At 36.8% G+C, this 19635-nt stretch overlaps 1 protein-coding gene and 1 pseudogene across 2 annotated transcripts in view; one reads left to right on the top strand and one right to left on the bottom strand.

Moving 5' to 3' along the window:
* The window catches only part of RIC1 (RIC1 homolog, RAB6A GEF complex partner 1), a 139311-nt gene that overhangs the window by 41798 nt on the left and 77878 nt on the right, over nt 1-19635 (top strand). For both annotated transcript variants that reach the window (XM_024558371.4, XM_053924367.2), the window contains exon 2: nt 14143-14250. In XM_024558371.4, coding sequence (XP_024414139.2) covers nt 14143-14250 — 108 coding nt within the window. The remainder of the gene's footprint in view (nt 1-14142; nt 14251-19635) is intronic.
* On the bottom strand, nt 8293-10178 carry LOC112302826 (ferritin heavy chain pseudogene; annotated as a pseudogene).

Consider the following 19635-nt stretch of genomic DNA (forward strand, 5'->3'; position numbering starts at 1 on the left):
AATAGGGTCTTTATAAAGGTCATCAATTTAAAATAAGATCATTCGATTAGGCCCTAATTCAGTATGGCATTACTGTCATCAAAAGGGGGAAGTTGAACACAGAGACAGACGTGCACAGCAGGAAGACAATTGTGAAGACACACAGAGAGAAGATGGCCATGTGACTGGAGTGATGCTTCTACAAGGCAAGAAACAGAAGCAGCTAGACGAGGCAAGGGAGATTTTCCCATAGAGCTGTCAGGGCTGTCATGGCCCTGCTGACACTTTGATTTTGGACTTTTAGTCTTCAAACTGAGACAATACAAATTGTTGTTGTTGTAAGCCACCCAGTGTTTGGTATTTATAATAGCAACCCTAGGAAATTAATACAGAGAACATCCTACATGGTTGCATAATCTCTAATGAGCTAATTTTGAAAACAAAGTGTCTTATAAGGTTTAAAAGATCAATATGGAATTATAAATATTTACCAGGTATGACTATAACCATTAATCTTTAAAAATCAACAGAAGTATTAGAAAGCAGGTAAACATCATAGATTTGCAATTCTGTTATGAACATGAGTGAGCCATACTACCATAGTTTTAAAATGGTAGTGCCTGTTGGATTCATCAAGTTTTACAATTTACACACTGGATTAAATTGGACTGTATATGGTCAGAGAGACCCTTTCCCCCCGCCCCAACATTTCTTGTTTTGGAATTAACTTCTTTTTTAATTGGACAAGTTAACCCATAAATCCCTTTTTTTAATGCACATGTTTTTATCAGTAGAATGTGTAAGTGAATTGCAGTATATTGATTCAGTACAAGAAGTGAATAAATTACAGAAGAGCAGGAATATAATCACAAAATTAAAGGTAGTGGTTGTATCTTGAAGAGGTACAGGCATATGTCACGAGGAAAGGGCACTCGGAGCTTCAAAGTATTGATAGTGAATTACTTCTGTACTTGGATGATGGGTTTGTAGGTGTTCATTGTTTTCTTATTCATCATACTTTACATATACTTTATTTTTTTATATTAGACATTTTATTAAATATAAAATCAGCAGAGTATAGAAACAACTGTCTGAAATGGCAGGTTATTAAGAATTTATCCACATAGGTCCTCATATTCTTTATGGATATTCAAGGAATATAAAATCTAGGATATAAGTTGATGTAAGAAAATTAGTAAGAAAATCTGCTTTAATTGTATGAAATTTTATGCAAAAAGTTTCATGCATAACCTTAGGTTTCTGTTTTCTGTGTTTCCATGCATTATAAGGAAATATCTGATAGACTTTTTTAGGTGTACATGTATTTAAAAAGAGAAGTAGTGCTGTAATGGGTAAAACTGCCTCCTAGAAAAGATTGTTTTTTAGGTTTGATAGTTAACTAAGAACCTTTAAACATGGGATTTCTGCTGTACACAGAGTCAAAGTGCTATTTATTAACATCTGTGCAAGATGTAAGTCACTAGAGGTGAGACTAAAAACTGATGGTTGTCTGCTTCACATAAAAATTTAGCAATTTCATAAGCCCACATTATTGTACATTATTCGTTTATTTTGATTTGGGTGCAGAGCAAAATCCTCAGATTTGGTATGTTTTCTGACTCCCAAATTAGCGGTTATTCATTTTTAGAAGTGAAAAGCTTGTAAAATAGATAAATATTGGGATATTTAGAAATGAAAAATTAGTAAACATACTGTGGTTTTAAATTACTGATTAAATATTGTCACTCTGTTTAACTATTTTATTTACCTTTTTTACCTAAGTAGGGAAGTTATTATTGCTGATTATAACAATAGAAACCTGTTTTAAAAGTTCCCTTTCTCCTAGTGCACTGTTGGTGGGAATGCAGACTGGTGAGGCTACTGTGGAAAACAGTATGGAATTTCCTCAGAAAACTAAAAATGGAATTGCCTTTTGACCCAGCAGTTCTGCTGCTGGGATTATACCCAAAGAACCCTGAAACACCAATCCAAAAGAACCTGTGCACCCCAATGTTCATAGCAGCACAATTTACAATAGCCAAGTACTGGAAGCAACCTAAGTGCCCATTAGCAAACGAGTGGATCCAAAAACTATAGTATATTCACAAAATAGAATTCTACGCAGCAGAGAGAAAGAAGGAGCTTATACCCTTTGCAATGGTATGGATGGAACTGGAGAGCATTATGTTAAGTGAAATAAGCCAGGCGGTGAGGGACAAATACCATATGATCTCACCTTTAACTGGAACATAATAAATAGAAGAAAAAAGGAAACAAAGTATAGCCAGAGACATTGAAGTTAAGAACAATCTAACAATGGGCAGGGGGGAGTGGGGAGGGGACAGTGAGGAGAGGGAATTATAGGAACTACTATAAAGGACACATGGACAAAATCAAAGGGGAGGGTGGAGGTGGGGGAGGGAGGGGGGTTCAGCTGGGGTGGGGTGGAGGGGTGGGGAGAAAAGGCACACGACTGTAATTGAATAACAATAAAAAATTAAAATTAAAAAAAAAGTTCCCTTTCTGATTGAATTGGTTAATGTTGTCTTCCTTGGTCACTAACATTAAAAACAATCTTTTTTTTTTTTTTCAGTTTACTGATTTTTAAGGAGGGAGGGAGGGCAGGAGAGAAAGAGAAACTAATTTGCTGTTTTGCTTATTTATGCATTCATTGGTTGACTGACTCCTTTATATACTGTGACCAGGAATGGAACCCGTAGCCTTGGCATAGCGGAACAAAGCTCTAACCAACTGTACCAGGCCAGAAAAAACGATCTTTCAAATAAACAGGAAAATGATATAAAAATTATAAAAAATAAATGTAAAACAATTTAACTTGTATCTAATGTTCATGTGTTTTAGTTGCTAAGCAAATTAAAAATGTTTCATTGTTTTTGTCTTTCTGTCCCTATATTCTGTCAGAGTTGAGGTTTCTCTTCTAGGCTTTTGCAAGATTCTAAATAGTTCTGCCTAAGTGTTTTTCTTTAATGAATTAAAAAAAAATCCAAGATAATTTGTGGTAACCTTTTTAAATAACTTTCCCAAGATATAATTGACATAATGTAAATTATACATCTATACAAAATAAATTTGATTAGGTTTGACATGCATACATTCATCAAACCATCACTATAATCATGTTAATGAACCCCTGACCCCTGAGGTTCCCTCTTGCCTTTTTGTAGTTGTTTTCCCCCACCCTTGCATCTCTAGGCACACATCTGCTTGCTTTCACTCATCATGAATTGATGTACCGGTACATTTTCTAGAATTTTATGTAAATGGGATCATACAGCATGTTCTTGTTTTTTGTTGCACATCTTTCACTTAGCATAATTTATAAAGAAGAAATTAAAGTGGTATAGTAGTATTAACAAAAGTACAGATCTCATTGAGATTTTCTCCACTTTTTCTAGTGATTTTTTTTTTTTTTTTGGTCTAGTTATTTCTTAGTCTCTTGCACTCTGTAATAGTTCTTTTGTTTTTCCTTGTCTTTTATGGTCTTGATCCTTTTCAAGAGTACTGATCAGTTATTTTGTAGAATTATCAGATTGGGTTTATTTGATTTTCTAATGAATGGAATAAGCTTAAAAAATACCACAAAATGCCGTGTCCTTAGTGTGTTATATCAAATAGTTTATGATGTTTGTGTATATTATTATTGGTGATAATTTACCTTGGTTACTTGGTGAATTGGTGTCTGGCAGGTTTCTCAACTGTGAAGTTACTATCTTTCCTTTGTAATTAAAGGGTGACTTTGGCAGGGGTGGGGGGGGGTGGTATACTGTACATATTGTTTTTCCTGAAACTTACTGATTTTAGTATCCAACACTTGATCTTGCCTGCAGCTGTTATTATATGGTGTGTTCACCCAATGATTCTCTATGTCCCTTTTTCTTCTACAGTAATTGGAATTTAATGTGAGAAAGAGGTGTCCCTTTCATTCATTCAGTTATTTATATCAGTATGGTTTTATAGATACTTATATGTTAAAAATCCAATATTGTAATTGTTTTGTTTGATTTTTTACTTACTTTTAAAAATTGACAGTTTATTTCCTTTCGGGGTTTTAAGAATTCTTTGTATGTTCTTAACACCATCATTGATGCAGATACATGAATTGCAAGTAATTTTTTCCAGTTTGTTGCATGTATTTCTATTTGTTTTTAGTAGTATCTTTTGAAGAGAAATACTTAATTTTCATCAGGACCAATTTATTAATTGAAATTTTTCTTTGGGAAACATGATTTTTAGTGTCTTACCTATGAAGTCTTTGCCTAGCCTCAGGCCACAAAGGAATTTCTCCTATATTCCTGGACTTTCATGGATCAGATTTTACACAAAGGTCTAAAATATCTTGTGAATTAATATTTTTAAGTGGCACAAAGTATGGATCAAAGTTCTTTTTCTTCTTATGGCTAGCCTTTTGTTTCAGCACCATTTGTTGAAAAGTGATCCTCCCTCCATTGAATTGACTTTCACGTCTCTATTTGTGGACTCTAGAGTCTGTTTGTCTTGATGCCAGTACCAATTTCTGTATTACTGTAACTTTATGTTGAGTTGGCCAAAATGTCCGTATGGTTTTTCCTGTAAAAAAAAAACCCCCAAACACCGTATTTTTCATTTACCAGTAACTTTACTGATTTGGATAGTCTGAGTGTGTCGGCATTGATTGTTCTCAGTTAATTTTTCAATTTGATTGCCATCAACTTCAACTGGTCTACGCGACCACAAAGCATCATCCAGCAATAAATCTCTAGTACGATACCTCACAAGCCACTTTTGACAGTTCAATCCATCACAGCACCTTCTCCATACACGGCAGAAATCTTTTTTTGCCTTTCAGTTGCATTTTTACCTTTCTTAAAATAATAAAGCACAATATGCCAAAAAATGTTGCCTATTTTCTTCTATCTTCAATATTAAAATGGCTACACAAAAATTCACCGATTTTGATGTGTTTCTTTTTTAAGTGCATGGTGATATGACAGCTGTCACAATACAAACTAACAAAATTGTTTCTGATGACGTTAAAGACAAATAAGTGCTACTAGAGCCACCTTGAGGAAAACAAATGAACTTTTTGGCCAACCCAATAATAGCTCTTAAAGTCAGGTAGTGTAAAGTCCTCCAATAAAGTTGTTTTAAAAAGTTGTTTTGCTGTTCTAATTTCCCTTTCAGGCCTGTGTTTCTTTTCTATATTGTTAAAATAAATCCCCCATGGTCCCCAATTATATTTTTCTTTATAAGTTGCAAATACTGTCCAAGGTATTATTTTTAAGTAAAGTACCAAAACTTTATTGGTAATACTACAACTTAGCTTTAAGAAACTACCCCGTGTCAAGTTTTGGTGTAATACTAAAGAATATTTATCACTGTTTTAAAAGTCCAGCTATAAATCTGTGTGAGACTGGAGTTTCTTCATATACTTCGATTAAAACAGCATGTCACAAAAGACTGAATGTTGAAGTAGATCTGAGAATCGACTTCATAGTCTTTTATAGTAGACTCTACAGTGATTTGTGAAATAGTTGCACTGTCTCTTTTTCTTTTTGTTTTAGTACTAGAATTAGTTAAAAATATTTATGTTAACATACAAAAGGTTTTTTGTTTTATTTTATTGTGATACACTTAACATGAGATTTTGCCCTCTTCAAAAGTATTTTAAAATATTTCACCATTTCACTTTTTGATACTATGAATTTGGCTGTTTCAGATGCCTCAAATAAGTGGAATCATGTATTATTTCTCCTTGTGTAAATGGCTTATTTTACTTAGTAAAAGGTAAACGTCCTCAAGGTTCCCTCCTGTGGCTGCATGTTGCAGGACTTATTTCCTTTTTAAAGCTGAATAGTAAGTATTGTATGGATACACCACAGAATCTTTATCCATTTACCTGATAGTGTACATTTGAGTTGTTGCCGTATCTTGGTGGTTGTGAATAGCACTGTAATGAATATGCGAGTGTTAATATCTCTTCCAGATACTTACTTGAATTCTTCACATGAATGCTCAGAAGTAGGATTGCTGGATCCTATGGTAGTTCTATTTTTAATTTTTTGAGTGACCTCTGTTTTCCATGTTGGCTGCACCATGTTACGTTTCCAGCAGCAGTGTGCAGGTATTCCAGTGTCTTCACATCCTCACCACCACGTTTGTCTTTTGGATTTTGATAACGGTCGTCCTGATAGGTGTGAGGCGACTTCTCACTGTGGTTTTGATTTTCATTTCCATGGTGATTAGTGACATTGAACATTTTTTTCATATATCTGTCAGCCATTTGTATATCCTCTTTGGAGAAAACTCTGTTTGTGTTTAGTCTTTTTTTTTTTTAAGTCCTCACCCAAGGATATGTTTTTTGATTTTGGAGAGAGGGGAAAAGGGAGAGACAGAAACATTGATATGAGAGAGAAACATCATTGGCTGCCTCCCGTATGTGCCCTGACCAGACTGAACCCATGTCCTTGGCCTATGTATTGGAATGACACTAACCAACTAAGCTGTCTGGGCAGGGCTTTACCTTTCATTTTTGAAGGACAGTTTTGCTGAATGTAATAATAATCTTGCTTGGCAACTTTTCAGCACTTTGAATATATCATCCCAGTCCTTTCTGACCTGCAAGGTTTCTGCTGAGAAATCTACTTACAGTCTTATGAGGGTTCCCTTGTATCTGACAAGTTGCCCTTTTCTTCTGTTTTCAAAATAATTCTCTTTGCTTTTACTTCAGACTGTTTATAATTTCTCTCAGTGTGGATTTCGTTCAGTTCCTTTTTGGGGGGCTGCTTTGAGCTTCTTGGATGCAGATGTCCATTTCCATTTTCAGTCGTTATTTCTCTGAATAAGCTTTCTGGTCATTTCTGTCTCGTCTCTTGGTCTGCTTGTTGGTGTCTCATAGTCCCTTAAACTTTCTTCACTCTTTTTTTTTTTTCCCTTGTGATTGAATGATTTCAGATGGCCTTTCTTAGTTTGCTGACCTTTCTTATGCTTGATCTAGTTTTTTGTTGACCTCTAGTGAATTTTTATTACTTCAGTTATTAAGTTCTTTAGCTCTATGATTTCTGTTTGTTACTTTTTAATATTTTCTATCCCTTTGTTGAAATTCACTTTGTTCAACCATAGTTCTCTTGACCTTAATGAGCACCTTTCTGGTGGTTATTTTGAATTACCTGCCTGGTAAATCATGTATCTGTTTTTATCAGGATTTGTTTCTGGAGATTTATTTTCTTTGGTTGGAAGGCCTGTTTATGTTTTTATCTTATTAACTATGTTGGTGACTGTGTGCTAGACAGAGCAGCCACCTCTCTCAGTCTTCACGAACTGGTCTCATATATTGGAATACTCCCACCAGTCAGCTGGCCAGAGATTTCTGATGGCCTCTCAAACCTCATGTTAGTCCAACATGCTTCCTTTGTTCTTTGCAGTCCCTAGGTGGCTGGAGTATGTTAAATTCCCTCAGTGCACTTCCGTGAGTGAGACTGAAATTGTTCATTAGGCAATCTCTCTTGAAAAGTTGGATCCAACTCTTTCCTTCCCAGGGGAATAAACTCAGAACTTGGGTTTATTTCTGCTTGCTCTGTCCTGAGTTGGGAGAGGACTTATGGCACCCCAAACCTTTGTCTCTGTTTTCACTAGCTTCTTGGTGACCACATTTGCCAGTTCTCATCAATGGCCTGTGAATGGCAAGGCAGAACTCCCCCCTTTAGGCAGCCCCTAGAAAAGTTTGGGCATTGGAGCTATGGACTAACTTGCTCCCCAGGGAGAAGTTGGGAGCTGGGGTTTATTGTCTACTTGCAGTGTGCTAAGCCAGTGGGGAGGGCTATGGCAACTGCCTGCCCAAATGTCTGTTCCTCTTCTCCCTTAGTTCTAGACAGCAGCACTCTTGAGACAAGCATTCCTTTGGGAACCCCCATAGAAGTTTGTGCGCTGGATATGTAGACCAACTCTTTTTTTGCCCAGGAAAGAGCGGTGAACTGGAATCTTTCCTCTGATCTTTCTGTGCTGAGCTGTCGGGAGAAGCTGTGGTGACTATTCGATTCAAGCCACTGTCTCTATTCTCCCCTAGGTGGCTACATTATGCCAGTTCTTGGAAGACTGGAAAGACAGAAGTCAGTCTTCTTGGGAAGCTTCTGTGGAAAGGTTGGGGTATTAGACATTCAGCTCACTTCTTTTGTTCCTTGGGAATTAGCTGAGAACAGGAGGATTTTCATGGCACTGAATGGGGGTAGGAATTCTGACAAAAGAGTGTCCTGAATCTCACTACCAGGTTTTGATGAGTCTAATTCCACATTAATCCAGCATTCAGGTGCCTTTCAATGAGTTTCTGGATTACTCAGAGGAAGAATTTTTTTCTGTGAATTGTTGCTGAATCTGTGTGTGTGTGTCTAGATCTTCCTATTCTGCCATCTTCCTTTATGTGCCTCCTCCCAAGGTACTTGTTTTTAATTTTTAGTTGATATTTGTGAAGTACAAATAACTCATGCCAAGCAGTTTTATTTTTATTTTTTCCAACATGCATGTACTGCTTTGGTGTCCAGGGAAACCAGCCTAAGACTTACAGCTCTCTTCATTGTCTCCCAGGGTATACTTGTTAAAGAAATACTCTGTCGTACCAGTTTCGGGGGCCCCCAACCTGTGCAAGTTGATTATGTGGTCACCCAGTTTGATGGATTTTCCTTGCTAATTCAGGTAGTGAGTCTCAACAAAGTCATATAAACGAGGGTCATTTTTGTCAGTGGCCAGTTTGTGCAAGTCCAGTAGTGACTGATTCATACTTTTTTCCAAGTGTAGTGCATACTACATCGCATTCAGCCCATTCTCCCAGTTGTCTAGTCAGGTTTCTTGATACCCTGAAGAAAGATTTGGCCACCTCCTTGGTTCTGGATCTTCATCAGTTTCTCAGCATGTTCCCTCTCATGAGATTGGTGAAGAAAATATTTGGCAAAATTCTTCACCGCCACATCATTGCGGGCAAAGTACTAAGACATGGACAAGTAGATACAGGAAGTGTAGAGCTCCAGGTTGATCTGGCGGTTGATGGCAGCCTCCAAGTCCTGGTGGTAGTTCTGGTGGACCTGTGAGGTGGATGTGATTGTCAGGGTGGGTGGCTCAGGAGAGCCAGCTTCACAGCTCTGGACCAGTGACGGGGGCGGTGGGATAGTCAGAAGGTGCTGTAAAGAGGTTTGAAAGGCTGGACCTGGGCAGCTGGCTGGGATGAGGGTTAAGCACTGGTTCCGTCCAAACACTGTTGAAGCAGGAAATCACAGTGTCTTACAGCAAAGACTGTGCCAAGCAGTTTTAATGTGTTTGAAGTATTGTTAGCATCTTAGAAACTTTTGTATTTCATTTTTAGAAATTAAAGAAAGCTTTTAAGAGAATGGCCTATATAACTTTGGAAAACAGTGTTTTAACTGGTTATTCTGAGGTTAAAGTAAAAGAAGTTATCCATAAAAACTGTATTCTGATTGTGAATTAGTTTCTTATAGGGATGTAGATAGCAATTCCAAATTATTCTATGTATATAGTAGGTTGGAACAAAGAACTAAATTAATTATAAGAAATGATACCCAGGTTTCTCACTGTTGGTTAAAGAAGTTACGAGTAAGTAAGGGAGAAGACAAGGGTGAACTGCTGTGTGCTTGATTATAGTCACATGTGTTTCTGTGTATAAAAACATGTATATGTAGAGACTTCCAGTCAAGATGGCAGCATAGGTAGACATGGCTCACCTCTTCACAGAACCACAACTAAAATATGGAACAACCATCACTTAGAACCATCAGAAATCAAGTTGAATAGAAGCCTGACAAATACAGAATTAAAGAAAACACCTCCAGTGAGACTGGTAGGAGGGGTGTGGACGTGGAATAGTCTGGTCCCTCACCCACATGTGTTGGATAAAAATTTGGGGGAATATCTCGGGGCAAGGAGTCGTGGCCCTACACCTAAGGAGTCCCCAAGCCCAGGGTTCCAGTGCCAGGAAGATAAATCCCCACAACTTCTGGCTGCAAATACCAGTGGGGATTGAGTTATTGGAAGAAACTGCAGGAACCCCAACCAGTTCCTGTTAAGGAACCTACACACAGACTCACCTGCTCCGTCTCACTTCCTCTGAGCTCCAGGACTGGAGTACCAGCTTGAAAAGCACCAGTAGTATACAGGGAGAAACTGAAGTATCTGGCATCAAGGTGAGCAGAGGCCATACTCCCTTTTCTAAAGCATCTACCCACAGAGCCAGCAAGCTGGTGCCACATCTGAGACTCCATCAAGCTGGCTAATACTGTTTGACCTGCCTTGGAGATCCCCAGAGATTCTGCTCCACCCTGCTCCACCCAACTTACAAGCACACCTAAGCTGCTTTTCCATATGAATGGCTAGTCTTGGCAACTACCTCAAAACTTCCTAAATCCTATCAAAGAAGCAACAGCTGGCCTCAGTGAGCCCCAGGCCTGGCATTGGCAGAAGCCAGTCTAGATTCACAGCTTGGCTTTGCCTGGACATCTCCAAGCCCAGCACAAGTAGCAAGAACCTCAGATTGCTTTATAGCTCATGCAGGGTAGCCCTGGGTAAAGCACAGGTGGGGGCAGACCTTAGCCTGCACCACCCGGGAAACACCTTGGCCAGCACACCCAGTGGACAGCCACAGACTACGTCGAGCACCACCACCCTACCCCTGCACAGCTGATCCTTCAGGGAGGGTGGAGGTTGGTGGTAAGTGGTCACAGCCAGTCCTTGCAACTAATTGGACTGGCTAAATCCCTCCCCATTGATCTGCCAACAGCATCCAAGTCCCAACTACAAGAGGAGGGTGTACTCAGCCCACATGAAGGGCACGCCTCAAGTACCTAGCTTGCGTAGTAGGGGAGGCTGTGCCACTGGACCCTACAGGACACTTACTACATTAGGCCACACTACCAAGACACAGAGTCAAAGCAACTCTACCTAATACATAGAAACAAACACAGGGAGGCTGCCAAAGGGAGGGGACAAAGAAACATGGCCCAAATGAAAGAACAGAACAAAACTCCAGAAAAAGAGCTAGACACAATGGACAATGGAGATAAGCAATCTATCAGACATAGAGTTTAAAACACTGGTTGTAAGGATGCTCAAGGAACTTAGTGAGGACCTCAGCAACATAAAAAAGATGCATTCAGAAATGTAGGATACACTAATTGAAATAAAGAAAAATTTACAATGAAACAACAGTAGAGTGGATGAAGCCAAGAATCAAATCAATAATTTAGAACATATGGAAGTAAAAAACAACCAATCAGAACAACAAGAAGAAAAAGAAACCCCCCAAAAATGAGGACAGTATGAACAGCCTCTGGGACAACTTCAAGAGGACCAACATTCACACGATAGGGGTGCCAAATGGAGAAGAGCAAGAAATTGGAACTCTATTTGAAAAAATAATGGAGGAAAACTTCCCTAATTTGATGAAGGAAATAGACGTTCAAGTCCAGGAAGCATAGAGAGTCCCACATGGGATGGATGCAAACAGGCCCACTCCAAGACACATCATAATTAAGATGCCAAAGGTTAAAGATAAAGACAGAATATTTAAAGCAGCCAGAGAAAAGCAGTTAGTTACCTACAGGGGAGTTCCCATAAGACTGTAAGCTGATTTCTAAGAAGAAACTGCAGGCTAGAAGGTATTGGCAAGAAATATTCAAAGTCATGAAAAACGGGGGCCAAGATTGGTCTACTCAGCAAAGCCATCATTTAGAATTGAAGAGCACATAAAGACTTTCCCAGATAAGAAATAACTGAAGGTGTTCATCATCACCAAACCATTATTACATGAAATGTTAAAGGGAGTTATTTAAGAAAGAGAAGATCAAAACTATGGACAATAAAGTGGCAATAAATACAAATCTATCAACAAATGAATCTAAAAACCAAAGTAAGCAAACAAGAAGAACAGAAACAGAATTGTGGTTGATGGTTGTGAGATGGGAGGGGAGAGTGGGTGAAGAGATGAGGGGATTAAGAAGTACAGATAGGTAGTTACAGAATAGCCATGGGATGTAAAGTACAGTATAGGAAATGGAGTAGCCAAAGTGCTATGCATGACCCATGGACATGAACAATGGTGGGGGGATTGCCTGAGGGAGTGTCAGGTGCTGTATTGGGGGGGACAAAGGTGGAAATGTTAGGACAACTGTAATAGCATAATCAATAAAATATAATTACAAAGCCTGTATATATAGAAGTATAAAGAGGTATATGTGTATATAAGGGTTAGTATAGGTACATGTGTTCCCCACTATGTTTTCTGAGAGGACCAAGAAGCTAGAAGTAGTGATACTACCCTAGCAACAAGAAACTCATTTCCAGATCTTGTTTTCTAAACACTGTTCTCTAATAAAGAGAAAGTAGAGTCTCTGGGAAAAATGGCTGATTCTAGGGCAAGGGCAGAGAAAGTCCAAGATGACCCTGTGGATCCTTCTTGTGTGCCCAAAGGTGGCTGTCCTTTATTCCAATACCAATTGTTGAAAAGAACATCCAATTTCTATTGTGTTGCCTTTTTTCTTTATTAAAGCCCAGTTGACTGTATTTATGTGGGTATGTTTCTGGGCTCTCTATTCTGTTACATTGATGTGTTTTCTTTCTTTCTTTCTTTCCTTTTTTTTTTTTTTTTGCCAGTACCACTTTGTCTTTATTACTATATCTTTATAGTAAGTCTTGAAGTTGGGTAATGTCAGTCTTCTGACTTAGTTTTGTAACTTCAACATTGAATTGGCCATTCTGTATATTTTGCTTCTCTATATAAACTTTAGAATCAATGCTGATATATCTAAATTAATTCACTGTGATTTTGTTTGGGGTTGTGTTGACTCTAGATTAAGTTGGGAAGAACTGATATCTTGACAATGTTGAGTCTTCCTGTCCATGAACTTGGAATATATTTCCATCTATTTAGTTCTTTTTTTATTTTGTTCATCAAAATTTAGTAGTTTTCCTCATAGATCTTGTACATATTTTGTTAGATTTGTATCTAAATACTTTTTGTTGCTAATGCAAATGGTATTGTGCTTTTAATTTCAAATTCTTCTTGTTTAATACTGTTAAGTAGGAAAGCAATTGATTTTTTTATATTTTAACATTGTATCCTGCAACCTTTCTATAATCACCTGTTATCTCCACAAGATTTTTTCATTGTTGGTTCTTTCAGATTTTGTAAATAGGCAGTTATATCATCTATGAGCAAAGACAGGTTTCTTTCTTTCTGCCAGTATGTATTTCTTTTATTTCCTTTTTTTTTTTTTGGTCTTACTGCATTAGCTAGCATTTCCATTGTGATTTTTAAAAAGAGTAGTGAGAGGAGATGTTCTTAACTTGTTTGTGATTTTAGCAGGGAAGTTAGTTTCTTACCAATGAGTATGATGTTAACTGTAGGTTATTTGTAGATGTGTTTTGGACAGTTGAGGAAGTTCCTCTCTCTTCCTAATGTGCTGAGAGTTTGTATCATGAGCGAGTATTGGATTTTGTCATATTAATTTTCTGTAGCTATTGATAGGATCATGTGATTTTTCTTATTCTGTTGATGTGTGATGGGTTACATTAATTGATATTCAAATGTTGATCCAGCCTTGCATACCTGGAATAAATCCCATTTGTTCATATTATAATTCTTTTTATACATTGTTGGATTGGATTTGCTAATACTTTGTTGAGGAATTTTGTGGCTATGTTCATGGGTGGTATTGGACTGTTTTACTTTTTTGTAATGTCTTTGTCTGGTTTCAGTACTAGGGTAATGCTGTCTTCATAGAAAGAGTTAGAAAGTATTCTGTGTGTTTTAGTCTTCTGGAAGATACTGTAAGAGAATTTGTCCCTTAAATTTCTTCCTTAAGTATGTGGTAGAATTCACCAGTGAACACATCAAGATCTGGGTTTTTTTGTTTGCTTTTTTGATAGTTATTAATTATTGATTCAGTTTCTTTAATAGATATTGGCCTATTCACATAATCTTTTTATTTTGGTTATTTTTAGTTGATTTGCTTGGATAATTTATTCTAATGTTTTAATATCAGATTGTTATATTTTATTATACTTTGAGTCATTAAAATACTTCTGAGTACTCCATGATAAATTATCATAAATTTGTTTGTTTATATTCTTATGAGACATTAATACAACACAACTGTCTTTTTCCAGCCTAGTGTGTTAATTGTAACCTACAAAGAACCTGCAAAGTCATCTTCTCAGTTTGGATCCTACAAGCAAGCTGAATGGAGACCAGACAGTACAATGATAGCTGTGTCAGTAAGTAGATTTTTCTTTTGAAATCATTACATTGCATTTAAACTTCGATCTCTTAGGTGACTTCCTTTCAGTCTTTCAAACCCACTAGTGTTTATATTCTGTGATTAAAAATTGCTGAATCAAATCTTCTTTTCAGGTTATTTTTACTATATCTTTTTTCTTGATTCTGCTACTTCTCCATTTCTAAATGTAGTGTCCATATCATTTTGTTTATTCTTCTCACTTTTCTGTTTTGTCCTTAAAATCTATTTAATCCAGATTTTTAAAGCTTTTCTCTCTATTCATACAGTACTTCGAAATTTATACAAGTCCCGCCCTCCATTCCCAAGGATGTCTTACAAACATGATAAACTTTGTGTTTACGTCATACTAATTCTCATCTGCATTTGGATCTATTTCTGCATATCTTTTTTGTTCCATTGATGTTCTTAGGTCTGGTTAGTTTTACCTTTTCAGTTTATGTTTTGTCGCTGTCATCTCTTGAACTATCATTTTTACCTAATTTTAATAAGCATCGTATGTATGGTTTAACATTTACTGAGCACCTTTTACATAAGTACTTCTACCAATATAACTAGTTTATGTGGATCATCTCATTTAATTTTTAAGTCAGCACTTTTAAGTAGATGCAATTATCCTTCATGGTAGAGAAGTATATTGAGACTCTGAGAAAATAAGTTTTATCCAAAGTTACATAGATGGTGTGTATCGAAGAGGAGGAATTTAAACCCAGGTATTCAGATTCCATTTACTATACTCTTTAACTACTACACTAACTTATCTCTCTGTTATCTATCCTTTTCTAGTTCATGCTCTATAATGCTGACTGGATTAGTCATCTGAAAATGATCCACATGGTCAAATATATTAAGTAGTTTGTCTTCCCGCAGTAGGGGTCCTGCAGACTGCCAGCTACACACCACATCTACCCTGCTGCCTGTTTGTGTTAACTATGAGCTAAGAATAGTTTTATGTGTGTAAATGATTAAAAAAATCAAAGAGGGATAATGTACTTGGCAATTGAAAATTATGTGGAATTTAAATTTTATTGCTTATAAATAACATTTCTCAGAGCATGCAAATACTAATTTATTTACATACTGTCTATGGTTGCTTTCAAGCTGCAGCAGGTGACTTGAATAGTCCTGACAGTGACACTGGGACTTCTATTCTTTTCTCCTGCTCAGTACACTATAAACTCAGTGTTTCCAATGCCATGCATATCTGCGTATTGTGACATTTTACATTATTTTTATTGCTAGTGCATACCTATAATGTCAGAAGAGGGGAAAAATAGATTTTGGTGTGTGGATTATTTTAATATTGAATCAGATGGCAAAATACTATGTTTATTATGCAGTGACACTGTAGTGAAGCCAAAAGAATATAGTTGACACTATCCAACCTAGTACTTAGTTAAGTATTAATCACAGTATTTCCAACTCATTGAAATTTATAGTTAGAGAAATTAGAAAATTTAAAAGGAAATATATCATTGTACCAGAAATTCTTCACAGAAATGAAAAGTGCAACCAAATGCTTGGTTCCTGATGGAGTGACAAATGTTATACAGTACTCCTCAGTTTTTGATTAAGTAATCAGGGCAGAGTGTGAAATGCGTGAGAATTACTCCCTATGAATACAGCATGGGTAGGCCAGCTCAGGTGTAAAGATTTTCAAAAAAGCCGAGATACACTAATTCAGTACAACCTGAAGTAGAATCCACCCACTAAGGTGTGTTTTATCTGATGATGGTAAAGATATGTGTGGGACAGAAAAAGGCTTATTTATTATTTAGTTGGGCAAGTTTACAAAGTTTGTGCACATGTAAGCATTTAAAGCCTGTGGTTACTTTAAGTTATTGTCAGAAATAGAAGCTGCATATCCTGATTTGCTCAACCCCATAGCTGTCAATGGTAAAGGTTTGTTGTAAATGTTTTGAGCTCAGGGGCTGAGATAGAAATTTTTTCAACTTGAAGAACCACCTGCAGACACATAGCAGACACAGAATGACATGGAAGATAGCTTTGGCTGCGTACTTGGTACTGTTGCCTAATAACTTCAGTCTGAAACTACAAAGCAAAACAGTGCTTATATGTGAAATGTATATATGGTGAAGTCATTTGATGACACCTAATGTTTGAATCACAAGTAATGTCAGACTGCTTTTCATACTTCCGCTGCTTTCAAAAGCTAAGACAAAACAAGTAAGGTTTCTATTTCCAACAAAAACTAGCAGCAGATAAATTTTCTGAGCCAAACTATACCATTTTCAGATCTTGGTGCAGTGGCAAAGGAAATTTCCATACTTCAAAATCCATTTAATTGTTAAAATGAGGAGCATTCTACCTAACCTTCAATAGGAAGTAATTAATTTACAACGTAAGGAAATGTTAAAAAGACATCAGGAGAAGAGTCTGGTAGACTTCTATAATTGCCTACCAAGTGCTGCATATAGTCACTTAAAATGATATGCTCATGGATTGATGTCAGTATTTGACAGTACTTGTGGGAAAAGACATTGTCAAGTATGAAATTTGCAAAATCTCATTAGAGGGGAAACTTTGCAATCTATTTTGATAGGGAACACTAACTTAAACCCCAATTAAGCAAAAATGCTATCCCCTTAAAATAAACTTCGTTCTCTTCCATGGATGTGTATTACAAAGAAAATTTGTACTCAGTTTTTATCACGATTATATTTAGAATTTTATAACAATAAAATTTATGAAAATTTGTTTTCCCTTTCTGTTCATTCTTTTTTTTTCTATCAATTTTAGCGAGAGGAAGTTGGGGGGAGAGAGAAAGACATCGATTTGTTGTTTCACTTATTCATGTTTCATTGGTTGGTTCTTGTAGGTGCCCTCACCAAGAATCGAACTCACAGCCTTGGCATATGGAGATGATACTCTTAACCAGCTGAGCTACCTGGCCAGAGCCTTAATTATTTCTTTTTATTTTTCTGTATTTCTGATGCTTTGACATTTTGGAGTCTTACTGACCCTGGAAAGACTGACTCCCAGGGCTAGCCAATTCCTACAGAGAGTAAAGGACTCATCTGTTGGTATACCTTTTATATGTAAACCAACCAATTTATAGCGTGGATCCCCCAACCACCTCCTTTATGGAGCTGTTATAGTCTGGGCCACTATTCCCCTTCTCTAATAACCTCAGGGTCAGGTACCAGAATCAGAGATAGCCTCTACACCCTCAATAAAGGAGAAACAGCCCATTAGTTTTCTTTTTAGAGCAGAAATAATTTCACATTAATTTATTAAACTTTTACACTTTACTAAATATATAGAAAGCAAAGAAGTCAGGCTCAGTTGGTTGGAGTGTTATCCCATAACCAAAATATTGCAGGTTCGATTTCCTATCAGAGCACATAACTAGGTTGTGGGATCGATTCCCATCTGGGCGTATACAGGAGGCAACCAATCACTGCTTCTCTCTTGCATCTATGTTTCTCTCTGTCTCTTCCCTTCTCTCTAAAAGCAATGAAAAAAATGTCCCCGGATGAGGTTTGGGAAAAAAAAGAAAAAAAAAAGGAAAGCAGAGAAGTTAGAAGTAATTATTCCTGTCCTCAGGTTGGAGAAATTAAAATGTGTACATAAGAGGATAAAAACAATTTACTGTTTTTGGCTATTGAAAATACAATTTTTATTTCACTTGGTTAATGCTTATTGTCTTTTTCTGAAACCTTGTGAAGATGTCATGATGAATTTAATTTTAGTTACTGTTGTCTGGCTTCTATTAAGTATACTGAGTAAATGCTGATGGGATTCAAGTTAATTCATCTCTATTTGTAGAATTAAAAACATGAATTAATGTTTTAGCTGATAACAGATTTTTTTATTCTCACCCAAGGATGTTTTCACATTGCTTTTAGAGAGGAAGAAAAAGAAAGGAGGGAAGGAGGGAGGGAAGAAAGAGAGAAAGACACGTGGGAGAGAAACATTTATTGGTTGCCTTCTTGTATGTACCCCAGCCAGGGATCGAACTCGCAACCTGGTTATCTGCTTTGACTGGGACTTGAACCAGTGACCTTTTGGTTTACGGGACAATGCTCCAACCAACTGAGCCACACTAGCCAGGACATGCATTTTAATATACATATATAGGATCATAAGTGGACTTTATGAAAAAGACTTTTTTAAGACAAGTTTTATATTCACAGCAAAATTGGGGGGAAGGTATGGAGATTTTCTTTATGCTCCCTTTTCCAACACATGCATAGCCTTCCCCATTATCAGCATTCCCACCAAGGTAGTGTATTTGACAATTGATGAGCCTATATTCACACATCTTTATCACCCAGAGTCCATAGCTTATATTATGGGGTTATTACTCTTGGTGTTTCTGTAGGTTTGGACAAATTTATAATGACATGTATCCACCGTTATAGTATATACAAAGTAGTTTTACGTCCCCCACCACCCAAGTCCTTTGTGCTCCTGTTTATCTGTTCATCTCTCATAACCCCTGACAAGCAGTAATCTTTTTTATTGTGTTCACAGTTTTACCTTTTCCAGAATACCATATAATTGAAATTATGTATTATGTAGCCTTTTCAGATTGGCTTCTTTTACTTAGTAATAGTATTTAAGGTTCATCAATGTCTTTTCATGGCTTGATAGCTCATTTTTGTAAGGACTGAATAATATTCCATTGTCTGGATGTACTACAGTTTTTTGGTTCATTGCCCTGCTGAAAAACATCTTGGTTTTGGCTTCTAAGTTTTAGCAGTTATGTTAAAGCTGCTATATAAACAATCATGTGCAGGTTTTTGTGTGGGCATGTTTTCCATTCCTTTGGATACCAATAAGCATGATTGTTGCATCATATGGTAAGACTGTGCATGATTTTGAAAGAAATCACCAAACTCTTCCAAACTGGCTGTACCATTTTGTATTCCCATCAACAGTGAATGAGAGTTCCTGTTGATGCACATCTTCAGCAACATTTGGTGTTGTCACGGTTTGGATTTTGGCCATTCTGATAGGTATAGGGTAGTTTCTCATTTTTTTAATTTGCATATTCCTGATGACATATGAGGTGGAGCATATTTTATATGCTTATTTGCCATTTGTATATCTTCGATGAGGTGTCTGGTAAGGTCTTTGGCCCATTTTTAAATTGTTTTCTTATTGTTGAATTTTAGGAGAGTTCTTTGTTTATTTTGGATAGCAGTCCTTTATCAGATATGTATTTTGCAATTGTTTTCTTCCAGTCGGTGACTTATCTTTTCATACTGTTGACATACTTTTCAGAGAGGTTTTTTTTGGCTTCTCAGTTCTTTCTTTCATGGATCATCCTTTGGTGTTATATATAAAAGTCTTTGCCAGACCCAGGGTCATCTGAATGTACTGTTGTGTAGTCTCCTAG

This window comes from Desmodus rotundus, chromosome 1 (assembly GCF_022682495.2).
Source record: "Desmodus rotundus isolate HL8 chromosome 1, HLdesRot8A.1, whole genome shotgun sequence".
NCBI lineage: Eukaryota > Metazoa > Chordata > Mammalia > Chiroptera > Phyllostomidae > Desmodus > Desmodus rotundus.